General features: G+C 51.9%; 2 protein-coding genes across 2 annotated transcripts; both read right to left on the reverse strand.

Annotated features, from left to right (window-relative positions):
- Positions 1–341: 341 nt before the first annotated feature.
- CGCA056_v011210 (uncharacterized protein) lies at positions 342–817 on the reverse strand (the record flags this gene model as incomplete). Its single annotated transcript, XM_037326457.1, has 2 exons — positions 342–524; positions 611–817. 2 exons carry the CDS (start codon positions 815–817, stop codon positions 342–344), a joined length of 390 nt encoding a protein of 129 aa, XP_037175488.1.
- A 1,818-nt stretch (positions 818–2,635) lies between these two features.
- Positions 2,636–4,603, reverse strand: CGCA056_v011211 (Multifunctional cytochrome P450 monooxygenase; the record flags this gene model as incomplete). The annotated part of the gene is made up of 7 exons (XM_037326458.1): positions 2,636–3,032; positions 3,111–3,382; positions 3,455–3,696; positions 3,750–3,901; positions 3,955–4,146; positions 4,198–4,330; positions 4,393–4,603. 7 exons carry the CDS (start codon positions 4,601–4,603, stop codon positions 2,636–2,638), a joined length of 1,599 nt encoding a protein of 532 aa, XP_037175489.1.
- Positions 4,604–16,561: the final 11,958 nt, after the last annotated feature.

Below are 16,561 nucleotides of genomic sequence, written 5' to 3' on the forward strand. Positions count from 1 at the left end.
CACCACAAACGAAAACATCCTTGATTCATACGTTGAACCGAGTTATGGAGTACCATAGCAGAGGGCTGGCACGATGAAGACACTTATTGCCACCGGACAATGATCGCGGTTGTATGTATTGCCCCATGGCACAGCAAGTCCCGGGTCACAAGAAGCCGGACTCCATTGCAAAGACAGGCCGTCAAATTCGGTTAAGAACTAGGTACATGGCCACGAAGGCTCCTTAGCTCCCTCTGGATTAACCATCGTATCTTAGCCAAATAGTCTCGTGCTCTTATACTCTGTCACCTAACCGAAAATCTAGCACATCAGGCTGCCGTTGCTGTTGCTCAAACAAGTATCTAAATCATGATGTAAGCCATTGGTCGCATAAGGAGGGGAGATTTCCCATCTAAAGCCATACCAAGGTTCAACGAAGATGCCTTCTTAGCTCCGGTGGAATCGGTGCAGCGGCAGTTCAAAGTCTTCCTGTCACCTGCGAGGCCGCAGTCGCAGAACTTGAAGGACGGGCTACCGGGACGGCACTGCGGATTTCAAATAACATTGTCAGCCACTTCCGCATCAGTGATACTATCAAGGGGATTGCGTTTGGACGCGGGAAATAGCTTACGACAACCTGGCCTCCAAGATTGGCGAGGCATCTGGTCAGGTCGATATCGGTATCCTCATCGGAGGGCTCGTAGTCGGTGTTCGTGCACTTTGCGCTGAGGGTGGTGGAGAAGTACGACATGCTGTTGCATGTCTTTGAGAAGTCACCAGCGGCGACGAGCCGGACAGCAGCAGCTGCGATCAAGGAGATAGCGATTTGCATGCGCATGATGAATGAAAGTTGGAGAGATTTAACGAGTGTCTTGGTATGTACAAAGAGTGAGAGTGGGCGAACAGAGAGAGTGTGAATGCCAAATCCACAACAGCAATGAGAGTACAATCAACAGACGCCACACTCGAAAGCAAGCGACCCTTGGAAATAAGTATCTCTTCTTTAGAGGCTGAGAGATCCGGCCGAGTCATTGCGAGGCACTGAACCCCGGAATTAAGGTTCCGTCAACAGGTGAATTAGTCGCCGAGTTCCTGAGTCGCGGCCTGCCTCCCCCTGCGGACGGCTTCATCCCGCTTACTACGAACCAGTAGACCGGAACCATTGCATCTAATCCGTTTGAGACTCCAAGAAGACGAGTCTTTCCACAAGTGAAGGGGAACCGCTCAATATTGAGGATGTAGATGGCTCTTTGTATTGCAGACGAACTTTGGCCCCATGCGAGACGTTCACACCTAGGTCGTTCGTCCGACTGTCCAGCACAACTTGAAAGCTTTACCAATCAACCTGCATCATTAGATCTCCAGTTCCGATCAACTCAGTAGTTAAAGTTGCTCAGTCCATCTATATGAGGTAGACGAGGCGGACTAGTGGGTTAGAGACTGTGGCCAAGCCAGCGAAAGAGCAATGCTTGAGTTGACCCATCGCTTTCCGGATTGGCCGAGATGAAACTTGACAGGCTCGTGCTGATAGTGATACGCCGCGAATCTGAGGGAAATGGACGAACTATAATAAGCTTTTTGTCGACCGTGTCCGGTGATCCGGAACAGGTGGGGCGGGACCGAAGTTTGGGACTAGTCGCCTCCGTTGATATACGCGTATTCTGCAGAGAAAGTCCGTGTCTCTTGCTGAAGGGTCAAAAGTAGTCTCTCGCCGCCAGTTGCAGATGGTAAGCTATCACGAACTTATGGCTGAACAACATCTGCAGCTTAGGCTTAGTAGGAAACAACATGTAAAGGCAAACGCGTTTGTATCGAAATCAGAATTGTATTTGCATGGTCTAGTAGTTTGAAAAACGCTTTTTCGTGTGCCTTAAAGATACTTCTGGTCACGCGTAAAAATCTTCTCAAATCCGGATAGCTTCATTGTCTACCTACTTTCATGTTTCGACTTTCAGGGGGAATTCAATCACTCAGAAAGCCGGCTACATTACTCACTTCCCTGTCGCGCAAACATGTCTCAAGCGGAGGTGCCGCAGCTATCTGGTTGGGTGCGGCAAGATTTCGACTGGGGATTGGAACAAGTTACAACCCATTGGGATAAGGCAGCTTGCGAGAAGAAACGTTCGTTTGGAGGAGCGGCAAGTAGCGCGGATATCATTGAGTTGAATCTCACACTAATCTTGCACTTCCGATTCGCATCCCCTGAGTTCAATTGCACAGAAACCCTTGCCATGGAGATAGCAAGTGTAAGGGAATTGAGCAATCGAAAACATTGAGCACAGTTCCTAGAAAGCCAAAGCCCTTATCATAAATTGCAGTCTCAATGACCACCTCCGTTCGAAAAGCTCGGTGCCGGTAGATGTTGCGCTCTGGCACAGAGCGTTCACCAAAGACGAAAGATGAAACGGTAACATCCATCCTGACGCTGACCACATCGTAGACGCTGTGAATGTGCTATGGACTGGCCGTTTTGGTTCACAACGGAGATGACGATGCCATGTCTCATCCATGGATTAGAAGCTTGGATGCCTTTTCTTTCACGGGTTTCTAGTATCTAGAGCTTGAAATGAGGTGCTTATTGACGTCTGCAATGCGGCATCTGACATGGAAGAGACACGTGGTCACTGTGTGAACAGAAAAACAAAGGTGGACTTCTTCAAACCTCCATCTTCTCCAACATTCCTTGATCGCTTCTCTCCCATGGGTAGGTCTTCTCAACCGCCTGTATGAGCGCTTCATGATGCGCAGAGCGCGGCTTGACGGATGTCTCAAAGGGCTCCGGATGGCTGACGATTCCACCAAGGAGACTAATCTTTGGCTCGACGACCTGGCCGTCGATGACGGCCTTGCTGACCTCCAACGCTGAAAGCGCCTGGACAATCGTTATGAACAAGGCGTTGTCAGCGAGGACACGGCCAGGACAGATGCGGCGTCCGAAGCCAAAGGCAAATCTGTTAGGGTCCATCTCCGGGATGTTGCCCTCGGTGGACAAGAAGCGCTCAGGCTTGAACTCCATCGGCGAATGGTACAACTTGGGATCATGAGTGAAGTACCTGTCGCCAGAGATTCGTACGTCAGTCTCGTGTCTTCTTTTTGTTCCAAGCCGAAGTCCATAGGCGAGCGGCACCTACCAAATGTTCGGCAAGATTACCGAGTCCTTGGGTATGTAGTAACCGTTGATGATGTCCTCTTCCGAGGACATATGAGGAATAGCCATAGGTACAACAGGCTGCCAACGAAGAAGCTCCATCAAAAGGGCCTCGATGTATGGCAGATTCGGGCGATCAGAGAAAGTGGGTAAGCGGTCTTGTCCAATAACCTGATCGATCTCGGCTTGAGCTTTTCGCTGTACCTCAGGGTAAAGCGACATGGCAAGGAAGAAGCATGCAACTGTAGAAACCGTCTGCAACGAGTTAGCAAGTGACACAGTATTCGGAAACTGAGTGCTGTGCACGCCATGGACTTGGGGGCTTACGGTATCGGCTCCCCCCGCGTAGAGAGATACCGCCGTCCATTTCGCGATGTGCTCGTCTTCGGGCGCTCTATCGTGCTCTCCACCAAGCAGGTTGCAGGTGATTGACGAGGTATCTCGTCCCGAGGCCATCTGTCTTTTGGTAAAAGCAAACGGCTTTTCGACAATAATCCTCAAATCTTCTCGCCATTCTTTGGCAGTCTGCTTCCATCCAGTTCCAGGGAACCACTCCGGAAGATAACGCACTAGACTCTGTCAGCAATTCCCGATGTCTTCTTTTCATGCTTGATTTGCTCACACCAGGGGAAAATGTCGACCATGAAGGTGCCAGGCACAGAAGCCTGCCCAAACTCGTTCATCGCCTTTTCAATCGCCTCTACAAGGTGATCATCTTTGAACTGATCTACGTTGTAACCGTAGATCATCTTTAGAACTACTGAAGCAGCCTCTCTTTTTGGCTAGTCAGCATTTTCTTCTAGACTTGAACGAACCCAGCGACTGACCTTCTGATGTGGCCGAACAGACCCTCAGGATTGTTCAGGATATGCAGCAAGAAATGACCAGCTTCTGCCTCCTGTAGATCTTGGTACTGGGCCGCAGCCATGGTGGAGCCGATAGTCATTGCTATGTTCTTGCGCTGTTTCCGGAAGGTATCGCCATACGGAACAAGCCCAAGTCCGTGTTTCCAGCCAACTCTGTCTCTGTGTTAGCGTTCTGCAGCCATACTTTTGAGAGCACAGCCTCACATATCACCGCCGAACAATAGGAATGGTCTCGACGAATGCTTTACTGATCGCTTCTCCAACATGTCCAAAGCGATGCTGGCATCATTGATGATCACCATCGTCTGGCCAAGCACCGTAATTGAGCTTATGGGTCCTGTGTGAAGTGGTCCAAGTCAGAAATCGGCCAATGAATAAACTAAAGATCATATGACGAACCATAAATGTCTTTGTGTTTGATCCAATGCTTTGCTTCGTACTCTCCAGGCTTGGGCAGGTCCAACAGGTTTCCCACGATGGGGAGCCCCTTGGGACCCGGAGGCAGAGGCGGATGAGGACTGTTTCTGCCTGCCTTCAAGACTTTGCGGATGAGAAGGAAGAAGAAAAAGACGGCGCCAACGCCGAGGGCGAATGACGAAAGCCCGGCCATTGTCAACTGCTAGACACCAGATCGTAGACAAGCAGGTTTAATTTTTCTAATCAAGACAACTAGCATCGCATCCACGGGCCATGCGCTGTTATATGGCCGACCTGCGGAATGCACAGCGATAACATTGAACCCCTCACTGTCTTAAGAGGGCCAACTCTCCGATGCCCCTGGACGAATCAAGACCGATCAACAACGCACCGTTTCTCGGCAGACGAGGCTCGAGTCCAACGAAGAAGTGACGCTTGAGTGATCGACATGACTACCACCGCAGCACAACACAAAGTCATCCGCACGAGGCTGGGCTATCACTAAGTGCATGCGCAAGCCGTATTCACGATCGTCTTCATCAGGGGTTCGGAACGACTAAAGTTGTCACACGCATCCAATACGTGCCTAACCCGGCAACTACATGCAGCTCCTTCGCACCCTTTCATATTCTGGAAACGTTTCAGACCCAATCAAATAACGCGGATTACAATGGCAACGGTCCGCGGTTCGTCAGCTTACTGCGTTATGTCCGGTTACACAAAGGCGTTGAGCGATATGCAATGCAACCAACCGGTCCGACCCTTTCCCCAAACAGCCAACGAGTCACAATCGACGGCAAATGATGGAAGAATACATTACAGTACTTGGACTCTGGGCGGCGGCAAAAATGTGCACGAAGCCAAATTAGATACTCATTACCGTGATATGCATGTGGATGTGTCAACTGAGACATTTACTCCCGGGTTGCCTGTCTTGGCTAGAGGTGTTGTTGTGCGAGGTTTTATCCTTTTTCGGACAAGGCTCTGACTTGGCAGCTGTAAGGCATTTGTTGAATCAAATACAATGCATTAGACCGCAGCATGTATGAGCAATCACAGTGAAGTGGATAATTGAATCTGGATTGATTTGCACGTTTGACAGTCACATCTCCTGACAAGTGGCAAGCTTATGAGGACCTGCGAGCTTGTCTTCCCGTCAGCATTCTCCCATCTACCAAGGGAGAAAGCGGGGTAAAAGGGCAACTAGTGTGTTGACGTGCGAAAGGCACATTGATGCAATCTTGCAAACTCAGTGGCAATACCCAGGGCAACTCAGATAGATGCATCCATGTTCGATCGGGCCAAGGACGGATGAGTGCCTTCGTTAAAATCTGAACAGTTCCACCAATGAAAGCATTCACAGCATTATCTCACTCATTTGACCTATCAACACTTCAGCTCACGTCGACGGCTGCAGGTCCTGTGCGACCCATAGTCTTCCGATCTGACGCCGAGATGACAGCCTGATCTCAGCCTTACAGAATCCGATCCATTGTTTCCACCCCGATATTATTTTCCATGCCTCAGTCGACTTGACGCTCATCCTACTTCATTCGCCCAAGTCTTATTGGACAAAAGTGTCGTTTCAAGACTATTCAAAGCACTTGATATAGAGTCACGTTACCGTATTACCCAATACCCTGGGATTCTCTCCAGCGACACATATCTATTCCTGGTAGTGAAATTTTGATACATAGATTGCGACCTGTGAGTCACTTCACGTTGACAAAAGGGAACAGGCGTTGGTACATGTGTGTTTGTCATTATCTCACAAACGACAATACTATCTGGGCGCGGAGAATTGAGAGCCTCCAAAGGTCTCCCTTTAGATCTCAGACCAGGCGTAAGGAAGAAGAACGCTCTGTTCAAAAGTGCTGGTCAATAGTTGCTTCTCTCAAACTTCAACCATGAAGCTCCTACGTACTAAATAACTGTGCATCGTGCTTGACAAGTCCCAGAAACACTTCACATCTGCAATTTCATATGCAAGCAACTGAGGATAATTCCTCTACCCTTAACATTGTATCATGCTTCACCAACCACTTCTATTACACCTTCACACAATTACATTTCCGCCGCCACATACTCAACTGTTGATGGCGGTCTCTTTCCGTTATTACCCACTAATGTACGCGTCCCGTACGCTGTCTGGCTGGTGGTACACAAGCTCGCCGCCCATCAACGCCACACCACTCCGTGGTGTGAGAATTCTTCCTAGGGACAACGTCCAGTAACGATCTTCCAGCGGCAGGTCTCTTAAATCCAACGGCTCGTCCGTCAGCGCATCTTGAGGCCGGTCATAGCGCCCTAGGCTCTGCCATGACTCCACAATGAAACTGTCGGTGGTGGCAAGAAGGGTATAATCGAGGAGACAGTATTTGCAGTAACCCTTCACTGGCGTTCCCCTCTGTTCAAAAGCAGTCATCAAGTTACAATCGAAACTCGGCGGCCACGAGAGGAACACCAGTCCCCGGAGCGTGAACATCATGTGCTTACATAGCGTATATCCGTCAACGTCTCCGAGTGTTAATCCTGCTCGGTCCAATCTTGGCGCACATCTTGTTGTTTCCACTCTGGCGTAAAGGATGAACGCCCCCCTGATGACTTTGGGGACTATAAACCCTTGCACACGATTACACCGGCGAGGCTCACTGTTCCATTCACATCGGGAGGCTACGTTGTGGCTCCGCAACACCTTGTTGAGCAGTCGACAGTCGACAACAACCCCGTTATTTTTCATTCTTGTGAGCTTGAGTACCATCTGTATTGGTGAATGATGTATAGTCAAAGCAACCGGTTGCAGTAAGGTTTCCAATTTCGAAGGGAAATCCGTAGACTTCATAGCTTGAGACTCAAACGTTGGGCAAGCTTTAGAAATATGGTGAAGCTTCACGCAAAACTCGCAAACCCAATGATGAGGCATGGTCCAGGCGAGGCCGGCGAGAAAGACTCTTGCGGCCTTGCTCATGATCCTTGAAGGGTGCTTCAATTCGAAAAGATTTTCCCAATCCTTCATGTCCATGTCGATCACCTTCTTTGCGCGTTTGCAGGTATGAGAAAAGAGAAACTTGTCGTGCCACTCGAAGAAATTGGCGATTGCCAGCAGTATCTCGGTGGGAAGTCTGATGAGTCGCGAGCTCTGGATGTCGACGGTGCTCAAACGCTCTGCCTGTGCAGTGTCATCGAGTTGCTCCATGATTCCAGTGCTGTTGAACGAATTGATCAGAGGGGGGAAGTAGCGGGTTTGGTTGATGTAGAGGAAAGAAAATGGAGTATTGTGAGGAGCCCGCATCGAGAAGTTTTAGATATATACTTATGTTGCTAGGTACCTGTCTGAACCTGACGCCACAAGTCGAGTTCAGACCAGTGTTAAGACGAGATTCTATGTTGGTGTAACCCTTCAATGCGAGGACCTTGACAACTCATGGAGCCAATACATCGTCTCACAACTTGCGAAGGGTAGGTAAAGAAACTAATTCATCAAGAAAGAAAAAATTCCATACCCCAAAGGCAAACAAGCAAGGTGCCACCGGTGCCGAGAATTTGCTGACGCCAACACCATGAAGCGTGTTGGATGAATCAATATCGTCAACTTGGTTGTGCCTATCAAGCCAAGATCGCGCCCCTAATGCGCTACTGCAACCCGATCGTACCTTGGAACAATGTCGTAAAGGAACCACAATCAAGAATTGGCAGAGATACCTGTACTTTGCGAAGATGATGCTAGTGACCAGCCGAAAGCCTGATTCATATCAGCTAGGTTTAAGGTCGAGCGAGTAATAAAAATTGCCCAGATTCCGTATATTTTGTACCCTCCCTGCCTCGTTCATACTTGCTGTTTTTCGCTACACAGCTCAACTACCTACAATCAGAATGTACGCGAGATCCTCTACTGTCGTTGGTAGCTTGAATGAAATGTGTTTTCTAGGAAAACCGTCCTGGAAGATTCCCGACCCTCCATGAAACCTGCGATGCGTGAAATACTGTCACTGTCTCCGTCTAGATGACCATGGTTTCGTGGCTCATCACCTTCCACCAAAGGACGAAGAGGCCAGGCGTCCAGGGATCCAGCACCAACATCTCAGCAACGATGCGTTTGTAATCACCATCAAACCAGATTTATGCACTTCGTCTTTGGTGACATCCATTCCTATATCCAAATAAAAACACGTTGCTAGCAATACCACACTCAGACTCAATTGACTTGGTGAACCATCGTTGGTGAATGCCAGTGTTGGCGAGTCGCCGCACTTAGAAGTCTTTGCTAAACTTTCAAGCTTGCATCTTGCCCTTGTGAATTCCATCATCATTACCACACCACCAGCTGAATATAATAAAATACGCCGTTACTTCAGAGTGATCAGCTTGGTTAATAAAGGTAGAATACGCGAAGTTTCGTTATTAGACATATCGTTCACGTGAAGCAGCACAGTTCCCACAGAAGCACTGATAACACTTCAGGGGGCTATGCTACCTATCATCACCTCACCATCCTTAACTCTCCTGAACATCTCTATCGTTTAGATCCCCCGCATGCCAGTGCCGTCGCAAGTCCTCCTTTCGTTTCCACTGAGCATCGCCATCACAAGGTTACATACACACACCGATCCGCCGACTCACCGAACACAGCCTCTCATGATTGTCACCTCAGAATTTGGACCAACACCAACCGAACCGGACTAATGATCTTCGATCTGGGAAGAACCAAGCTCACGATGCCAACTTCCGGGAAGATCAATAGAAAGGTAGCTCCCTCCCTCCCTCCCAAACAAATTTAGAAACACATCACCCTCTCTCCCGGTCACCACAGCAATGTCACACCCGCGGACGCCTCCTTTTCCAAGAACCCATCGCCGATCACACGGGAGAAGCTTCGATGGGGCCGCCGAAATGAAGGGAAATTCCCCGACCAGATCCACTGCACCCGTCACCCATCACACACCCGCCTGCCAGCAAAGGCCCCGTTCCATCACTGGCACCTGTCGAGAAAAAAAAAAAAAAAGCACCTGCTGCCCGCTGCAGCCACGGGGGGCTTGAAAGAGAAAGAGAGTCATCGTGAACCAAGCCTTACCGACTGCCAGCGCAAGGGGACCATGTCAGGTTGGGCTGCGATGGGAAATTGGGGCCCAAAGAGCTCCTCGCTCGCTCTGGCCCTGTCACCGTCACGATGGATGTTGTCCGTGTTCTTTCTTGCCCTTGCGGCTCTTGCCTGTCGCTCATCAAATATTTTGCTCGTCTACAAGACTTCCCTTCCCTTCCCCCTAGACTCGGAAACACGACCTGTCACATTCCGTTCTGCATCCCCGCCCCGGTCACCAAAGAGAGTTTCGTAGGGGAGCGGGAGAGGGGGGCCACGAAAATTCTCACGATGGCTTCATCTCTGTCCGATTCTCAGGACGCGCACACCGCCCGTGATAACACACCACACTGGCCGGTGTGCCCGACAAGACACATGCCCAGCGAGAAACAGGCCGGCAACCAAGGGGTTTTTTAACAGTGCACAAATTCAAAAGAAATGAGAGAGGAACCTGCCATGACACAGCCCCTCGCCCGCAGCCCAGCAACCACTCTCTACGACGGAGCGCTATGGACCAAAACGATGCCATGGCACACACACACATACCTACCCCCCTTACGTCCAAGCCCGACCTCGAAGAAAAAAAGAATTCCTGGAAAAAAAAAAAGAATAATGTTTCTGGATATCAGGCCCAGTGGAGCCGCCACCCAAAACCGCGCCGGCCTCACGGCCAACATCCCGCGGCCGGCCGCGTGGGGGTCCCAAAGTCCCATCGGCCGAGGGGGGCATTTAGGGGCGAGGACAAGGCATGGTGCGGTAGGGGGTGGCAGATTGAGCCCGCCCACGTGTCATGACGGACAAGCATAACCGCCGGACCCTTGCGCTTGCAGCTGTGCACTATCCGTACCTACCCTTTTGTGAGCTTCTCTCCCTGGACCTGGACTGGATTGTTTAGATTCAGCTGTTGCATGCACTGGTTTGCCTGATATCAGCTATCAAGCGGGCAAAACGGGTACGGTAGTGATATCGGCGTGAGGTTGTAGGCATTAATCAAACGCTAGGTCCGCAAATGCGCGATGCGAACTCGACGCGCGTTGTAGGCGTTTGATGTTGACTTTTTCACATGTGAACATGAATAAGGAAGGTATGGTGTTAATGACAGACACTAGATCAAAAGACGACGTTCACTGCCCCAAAAGCGCGAGAAACCCAAGAAGTCGAGTCAGTATTCTCGACAGAAAAGGTCCGTTTGAAATGACAAGCAAAACATTCTTCCGGCTAGCTACTGTAGTGACATCTCACGCCTCTCAGCATGCGTCATGGAAAAAACCGCCTCACCTTCCCGTTTCACAATTCACAGGCTTGATGAAAATGACATGCCATCCAATGCACCAGGAAGAAAGCTTAAACCAGGACGCGCAACACGCGAGAGACCTGGCATCTCACGGAAAAAACAAGGTAGAGAAGACAGGTACCCGTCCGTCCCGACCGTGTTCCCGCGCGCGCGTCATGCATGAAGCTTGTTCAACCTCCCTCCATCCCAACCCGAGACGTCAGGCAGAAAAAGAGTAGTCAGGAAACGTTGGACGTGAATCAGACAGCGTAAATTCTAGACCGTCCTTCGGACCGGCTGCAACTTCCGTGGGAAGCTTCTGCGGCTCCTCTGGCAGGGGAAGGGAAAACCGCAGTGTGGCCCCGATACCGACGTTGTTTCGACGGACTGTGGTCGGTATGGGATTTGGGATGTTTTGGGCGATTGGATGAGCAAAAACAGTCTCATTGTTTTTATTTTTGGCCTTTTGGGGGTTCTGGCAAAGATTTTTTGGAATTCGAGTTTTGTGCGGACCCTCCTTGACTTTCGTTTTGCCATTATCTGTTTCGCGGCTCTCTTACATGTTGCGATGACAGTGGTATGTGAGAATTTGGCTGAACACAAGGGAAAAAAAGAAAAAGAAAAAGTCGCAGGCCCCGGCTCTTTTGCTTTAATCCACCCCTTCCATGTCCTCAAACCGCCCCTGTCGAAAGTTTGGACATCCCATGCGCACATCACGACCGGGCTGAGATTGGCAGCTGCGCAGGGTTTATCTCAAAAAAATAAAAGGGTGTGCGAGTGTGTGTGTGGTTCATTTCTCCTTTGGCTGAACGTGGTGGAGCTCAGGAGCGGGAACGAGCGCAGCGAGTGCTTGGGGGCGGGATGGCCGGTATGAAATTTTGATATTGGTTGGATCCAGCTCTTGTTGGAATCTGAAAAACTTCACGATCATGAGGACAGGCAGAAGAGTCATCTCAGTATTTTCCCACCTCCCCAAATTGCGATGTAAGAAAGAGGCAGCTGGAAGCCCTCTGGGATCCGTTTGTGGTGTCACCTCTTCACACTTGAGAGCGACAGAGGGACCCCCTTCCTGTGTGGTAAGGGCTCTTGCAACCGCAGATATGCATCCGCTTCGGCTCTCCGTACCGAATGCAGCTTAATGGATGTTTTGACACTTCAGCGAAGCGGAGAGGGGGACGAAGAAAGCGAAGGCTGGATGGGAATTGGGGCCCCGGGGGCGAAAAAGTGGTGGGCTAGAAAGCCTAGAAAGTGGTGAATCTCCATTGTGATGGTGGAGGCTGCGCGTTCCCGCGTCTATCGTGACCTGAAAGATGGATGTGAGAGGGAGAAATTATGGAGTTTGAGTCTCGGGACTTCCCCATTAGGCAACCCGAGGGGTGAGGGAGGGGTTGAAGGGAGGACGAGGGGCACGGCCACCGGAGGATGTGATTTTTTTTTTTGGTCCATCGCACGGATGAGCGAGACATCCAGCTGGAACGGTCGATAAATCCACTCCTCGGCGGATTTCTCTCCTTCGTTCTTGGGCACGGGTACGAGGGTAAAGGATCTTACTGGTATCTCCGGATTGGTGGTTTTTTTGTATTAGCTTTCTCGGGCTGCGGCCGCGGAGTTTTGGAGAAACTTTTGGAGACGATGGAGACCGCGATGAGGGGAACCACTTTAACAGTTGAGGCTCAGGAAGACTAGCGTTCTAGAACTGCCCTTTTTTGAGACCGGCGAGTAGTTCGAAACTGTTTTGGGAAGAGGTTGAGGAGAGGGGACATCCCTGGATAGCTTGTGCGAGATGAGTCCGTTAGAACCGTGACGGGTTTGAGGTCGATGGTTGGTTAGAATCTCCTGCTACTCTAAAAGAAAAGAGTCCGGCTCCGGTGTCCCGGGCGGCACGGGAGTGCGACGGAACTTTGATGATTGGCGTTTGGATGAGATTGGGCGCAATTTAGGACGTTGGTGGCGGCATTGATTGATCGCCCCGACACGACCGCAGCGTGCACCGCACCGCACCGACCGGCAGGCGCATGGACGGGTGCCAGCGGGTAGCTGAATGTTTGGATAGGGGGGATAGGGATGAGCAAGACGCTGTTGTTCACTGCCTCGCTCAGGATAGAAACATCGTGGACGAGGAATACGGGCGTTACGCGTTTCCTTCCCTTAGGTGAAGTTACTGCGTAGTGATAGAAATGTGGTTCGGTCGAGATCGTATCAGGGACGGCGGGATGACACGCGGCGGTAGGTTCCCGGGTGTCTTCCCGGAAGGGAGAGACGGTGGGGGGTCGTAGTGTAGCCAAGCAGCGAATGTGATTTTCATCAAGAGAGTGAACTCAATGTCGGATCACCATTTCCCTGGTTTCTGCCAGCGCGCCCGTTCATGTGATAGTGGGGGTCGTGTTACGTCGTTGAGCATGTTTGTTGCGGTGTCGTCGTCGACGTCGTTGTCCAGTGAGACACGTCGTGCAGAGCCTCGATTGCTTAGTGCCTCCGAAGAACCGAACGGCGGTGTTTCGCTGTCACAGCCGATTACGCGAAACGCTCGATTCGGGCGTTGACGCTGACGCAGAGACAGCGACTGGTGAAAGTGAAAACAGGTTGGCGGGTGTCTGGACAGACGGGTGGGTGGTGCTACGTCATGTCTCGCAGCGCCATCGCGCCGCGCCCGCCGCCGCCGCCGCCGCCGCAGCAGGTTGCAGGTCGCAGGCGGGAAGCAAGGCAAGGCAAGATTGTGCTGTCTTGTTCGTTACCGCCGCACCGGTGGTTCGGGACCCGACCAGGAGCAGCGGTTCAGACGCGCGAGCGAGAGAAGAAAGGGTGTGTAAGGAGGGAATGGGCAGGCTTCAGCGGTCCCTCTCGCCAGGTTCCGTTGTTCGGATGTTGGGCCCGGGAGACTCAGATCGGCTGCGCCACCAGGGCACCCCCCTCCCCCTGGGCCCTTGGATTTGGCAAGGGGGAGGAATGGGCCAGGGGACTGCCCTGATTGAGATGTTGAAGGGCCCTGAAGCTAGCAGGGAATGAGCAGGCGATTGGCAGCTTGGCTGGCCAAAGTCATGCGAAGATGACAATTTGGAGGGGTTTGTTTAGTGAGCGAGGGACTGGATTTCTGCAGCGGTGTTCTGATGTGCGCTGAGATGATTGAGACGGGACGGGCGGGATGATACCATGACACATGGCAGTCAAATCTTGGTGGCCGATTATGTGTGATTAGGATCAAAAAGGCCATGACTGAGCCTCATGCGTGAGTGGCGTAAAGTTTGAAAAACTCAGGGGACACCGAAGAGAAGAAATGCAGCGAAAAATTGTCGACAGGAATGAGCCAAGGGGCGGATGGCGAACATGTCGTTATCTGAATCGGCCCTACGGGACAGCGATTCGCATGCGAGATGGCATCTAGTGTATCGGTCAATATCTGCTATCTGAGGTAGGGCAGCCGCCGACCGGGTGCTTCACACCCTCTCTTGCGCGGCTTTAGCCTCAAAAGAGCGTGCCATCCACACACCACACCCCCTTTCCGCCGGTGACGGGTTGAGCTAGCAGCGGGAGCCACTGTGAACGGCGTAGGATAGCGCAGCCAGATAGATCCCGCCGGCGCGGTCGGTTTGTTGAGGGAACCACGGACACCGACCGCGAACATGGGAGTCTGGAAGAGTTGGGACGGACTGGCTTGGATTTGGCTTGGCTCTTTGGTAGAGTTTTCTGTTGCGCCGACAGGGCTACCGCAGTTTGGGAATAAGTGGGAGGGAGCTCTGGGCGCGGTTTGACGAGTTTTTCTTGCTGTTGCGGCGAAGAGTGTTTGTAATGGTGTTTGGGCCGGCCATTGGCTACCGGTCGGCGGTTTCTTCAACAGCGCAGAGGCGAGAGCTCTCAGCTCGGGGCCTCGGACGGCTGTGTCGTCGGGGAACCCTTCGTGTCGCATTGCGGATGGACCTTGGGTGAGCTATCTTGAGGTCAGAATAATGGGTAATTGATTTGTTCACCTCACCCTGGATGTATCGGCGATTGGCAGTGCCAGCTCAGGCCACGATCTCTCTTGGTCTCGATCTCGTATTGCTTCGTCCTACTCATCTCTTCTGTGTCCTGTGGCCTGAAGGTCGGGCTAGTTCACCTCAGGTGAGGGCAGACTACAAGGCCAACACCAACAGCAGACCGACCTTCGATACGGGCGATAACGCACGACACGGAATTCCACCGCATGTCTTGGTCGAGGCACGTGTACGCCGAGACAGCAGCGCGAGTAGCGGGTGACGGTCTGCAGCGCAGGCAAGAAATGGCAATGATGGGCACCGTAGCGCCGACAGTTCAGCAGAGCTACTGCTTGGCTCAGCGCAGGGTGTTCTGATGGCATGGGGGTCAACCGTCACGGTGAGTGAGTGCCCGTGGACAGTCCAATGTGCTGTGCGTGTGTTTGGCAGACGGGAGTCGGGATGGGTGATGGGTGATGGCGGCATGGCGACATGGCATGGCATTGCATGGCATGTTGGTGGGAAGAAGAGGAGGAGGGGTGTCTATTGGAAAGAACTGGAAAGGCGCTGAGACAGGTACAGAGGTACGTACATCGGGAAGATAGGTACGTACTTCGGAGGAGAGTTGGTCGATGCAGGGGCACCGTTCGCCGTGACAGCCACCACTCCAGCGCTCTCACAGGCTAAGTAAGGTACTGCCAGGCCAAGGGAAACCGCCGTGAATCAAGCCGTCCACTGTTGGACGGCGTCTCCCAACGTGATAGGCGTTGTCGATAGGGGTTTCTGCGGCTAGTTCCACTGTTTCCTCCTTCTAGCGGCAAGGGAAAACCTTCTACACCAGCACGCACTTGCCTCCCTCCATCACGTCGGTCTTGCCTCTTGTCCAGTCCAGTCCAGTCATTGCCTCTTGTTCCTGTTTAATCAGCAAATGTACGTACCTGCCGATGTACCGAAGTACCTAAGTATCTTTATTCAATATCTGTTCCTGCCACAAACAATGCACACTGCACACACAAATGGACATCCATACCAGACACACCACCTCACAGATAACCACACACACACACACACAGCAAAGTTCAACCACCATCGTCGACTTGCTCACCCGCTCCACTTCTCTCTGACGACTGCTGTGGACCCTCGTGTTTTTTTCACTCTTCCCTTCGCCTTTCTTCCTCACGCTTTGTGATTCCTGACCTCTGGGACCCGCCAGCCGCTCCTAGTCACCCAAGCCCGTCTCCCCTCCCGCCCCTCCTTGGCCACGCCCATGACGGACAAGGCAGGCCGACGACAGGACGAGACCTTGCGCGACAGGGCAATGGCGTGGGTGATGGACATGGGGGCGTGGGCGATGGAGTTTTTCGATGGAGTCCACCACCATCATCACCACCACTAGGCACCGCAAGACGTGATGGAGCCGTCCGCTACCCTACTCTACCTGGGGCCCATGGTCGAGGTCGAGGTCGAGGTCGAGGTCGCTCATCGAACACGGTTCAGCACTGAGCTGGTCCCGACCAGGAGCCATGCGGATTCTTGCGTGATAAGAAGAATGCCGTCCAACCTCGCCAAGTCTCTACCAAAATTGTACAGAGTATCCATCCATGTAGCTCAGGTACATAGACACACACCTTGACGACGCACTCACTCGGGACGAGAAACACCAAGCAGTCCCCGTGGATCTTGCCTTGGGCCCTCCGTTGTCTGTGTGATTCTCGACTGGAGCTGGAGCTGGAGCTGGAGCTGGAGCTGGAGCTGGAGCATTTGCACCAGCTTGCTTGCTTCCTTGCTCCATCGTCTAGCTTCTTCCCCGTCCCTTCCCTCTTCTTTTTGCCATTCATTACGTCCCATCTC

The sequence above is a fragment of the Colletotrichum aenigma genome, assembly GCF_013390185.1.
Source record: "Colletotrichum aenigma strain Cg56 chromosome Unknown KSG_Cg56_contig07, whole genome shotgun sequence".
NCBI lineage: Eukaryota > Fungi > Ascomycota > Sordariomycetes > Glomerellales > Glomerellaceae > Colletotrichum > Colletotrichum aenigma.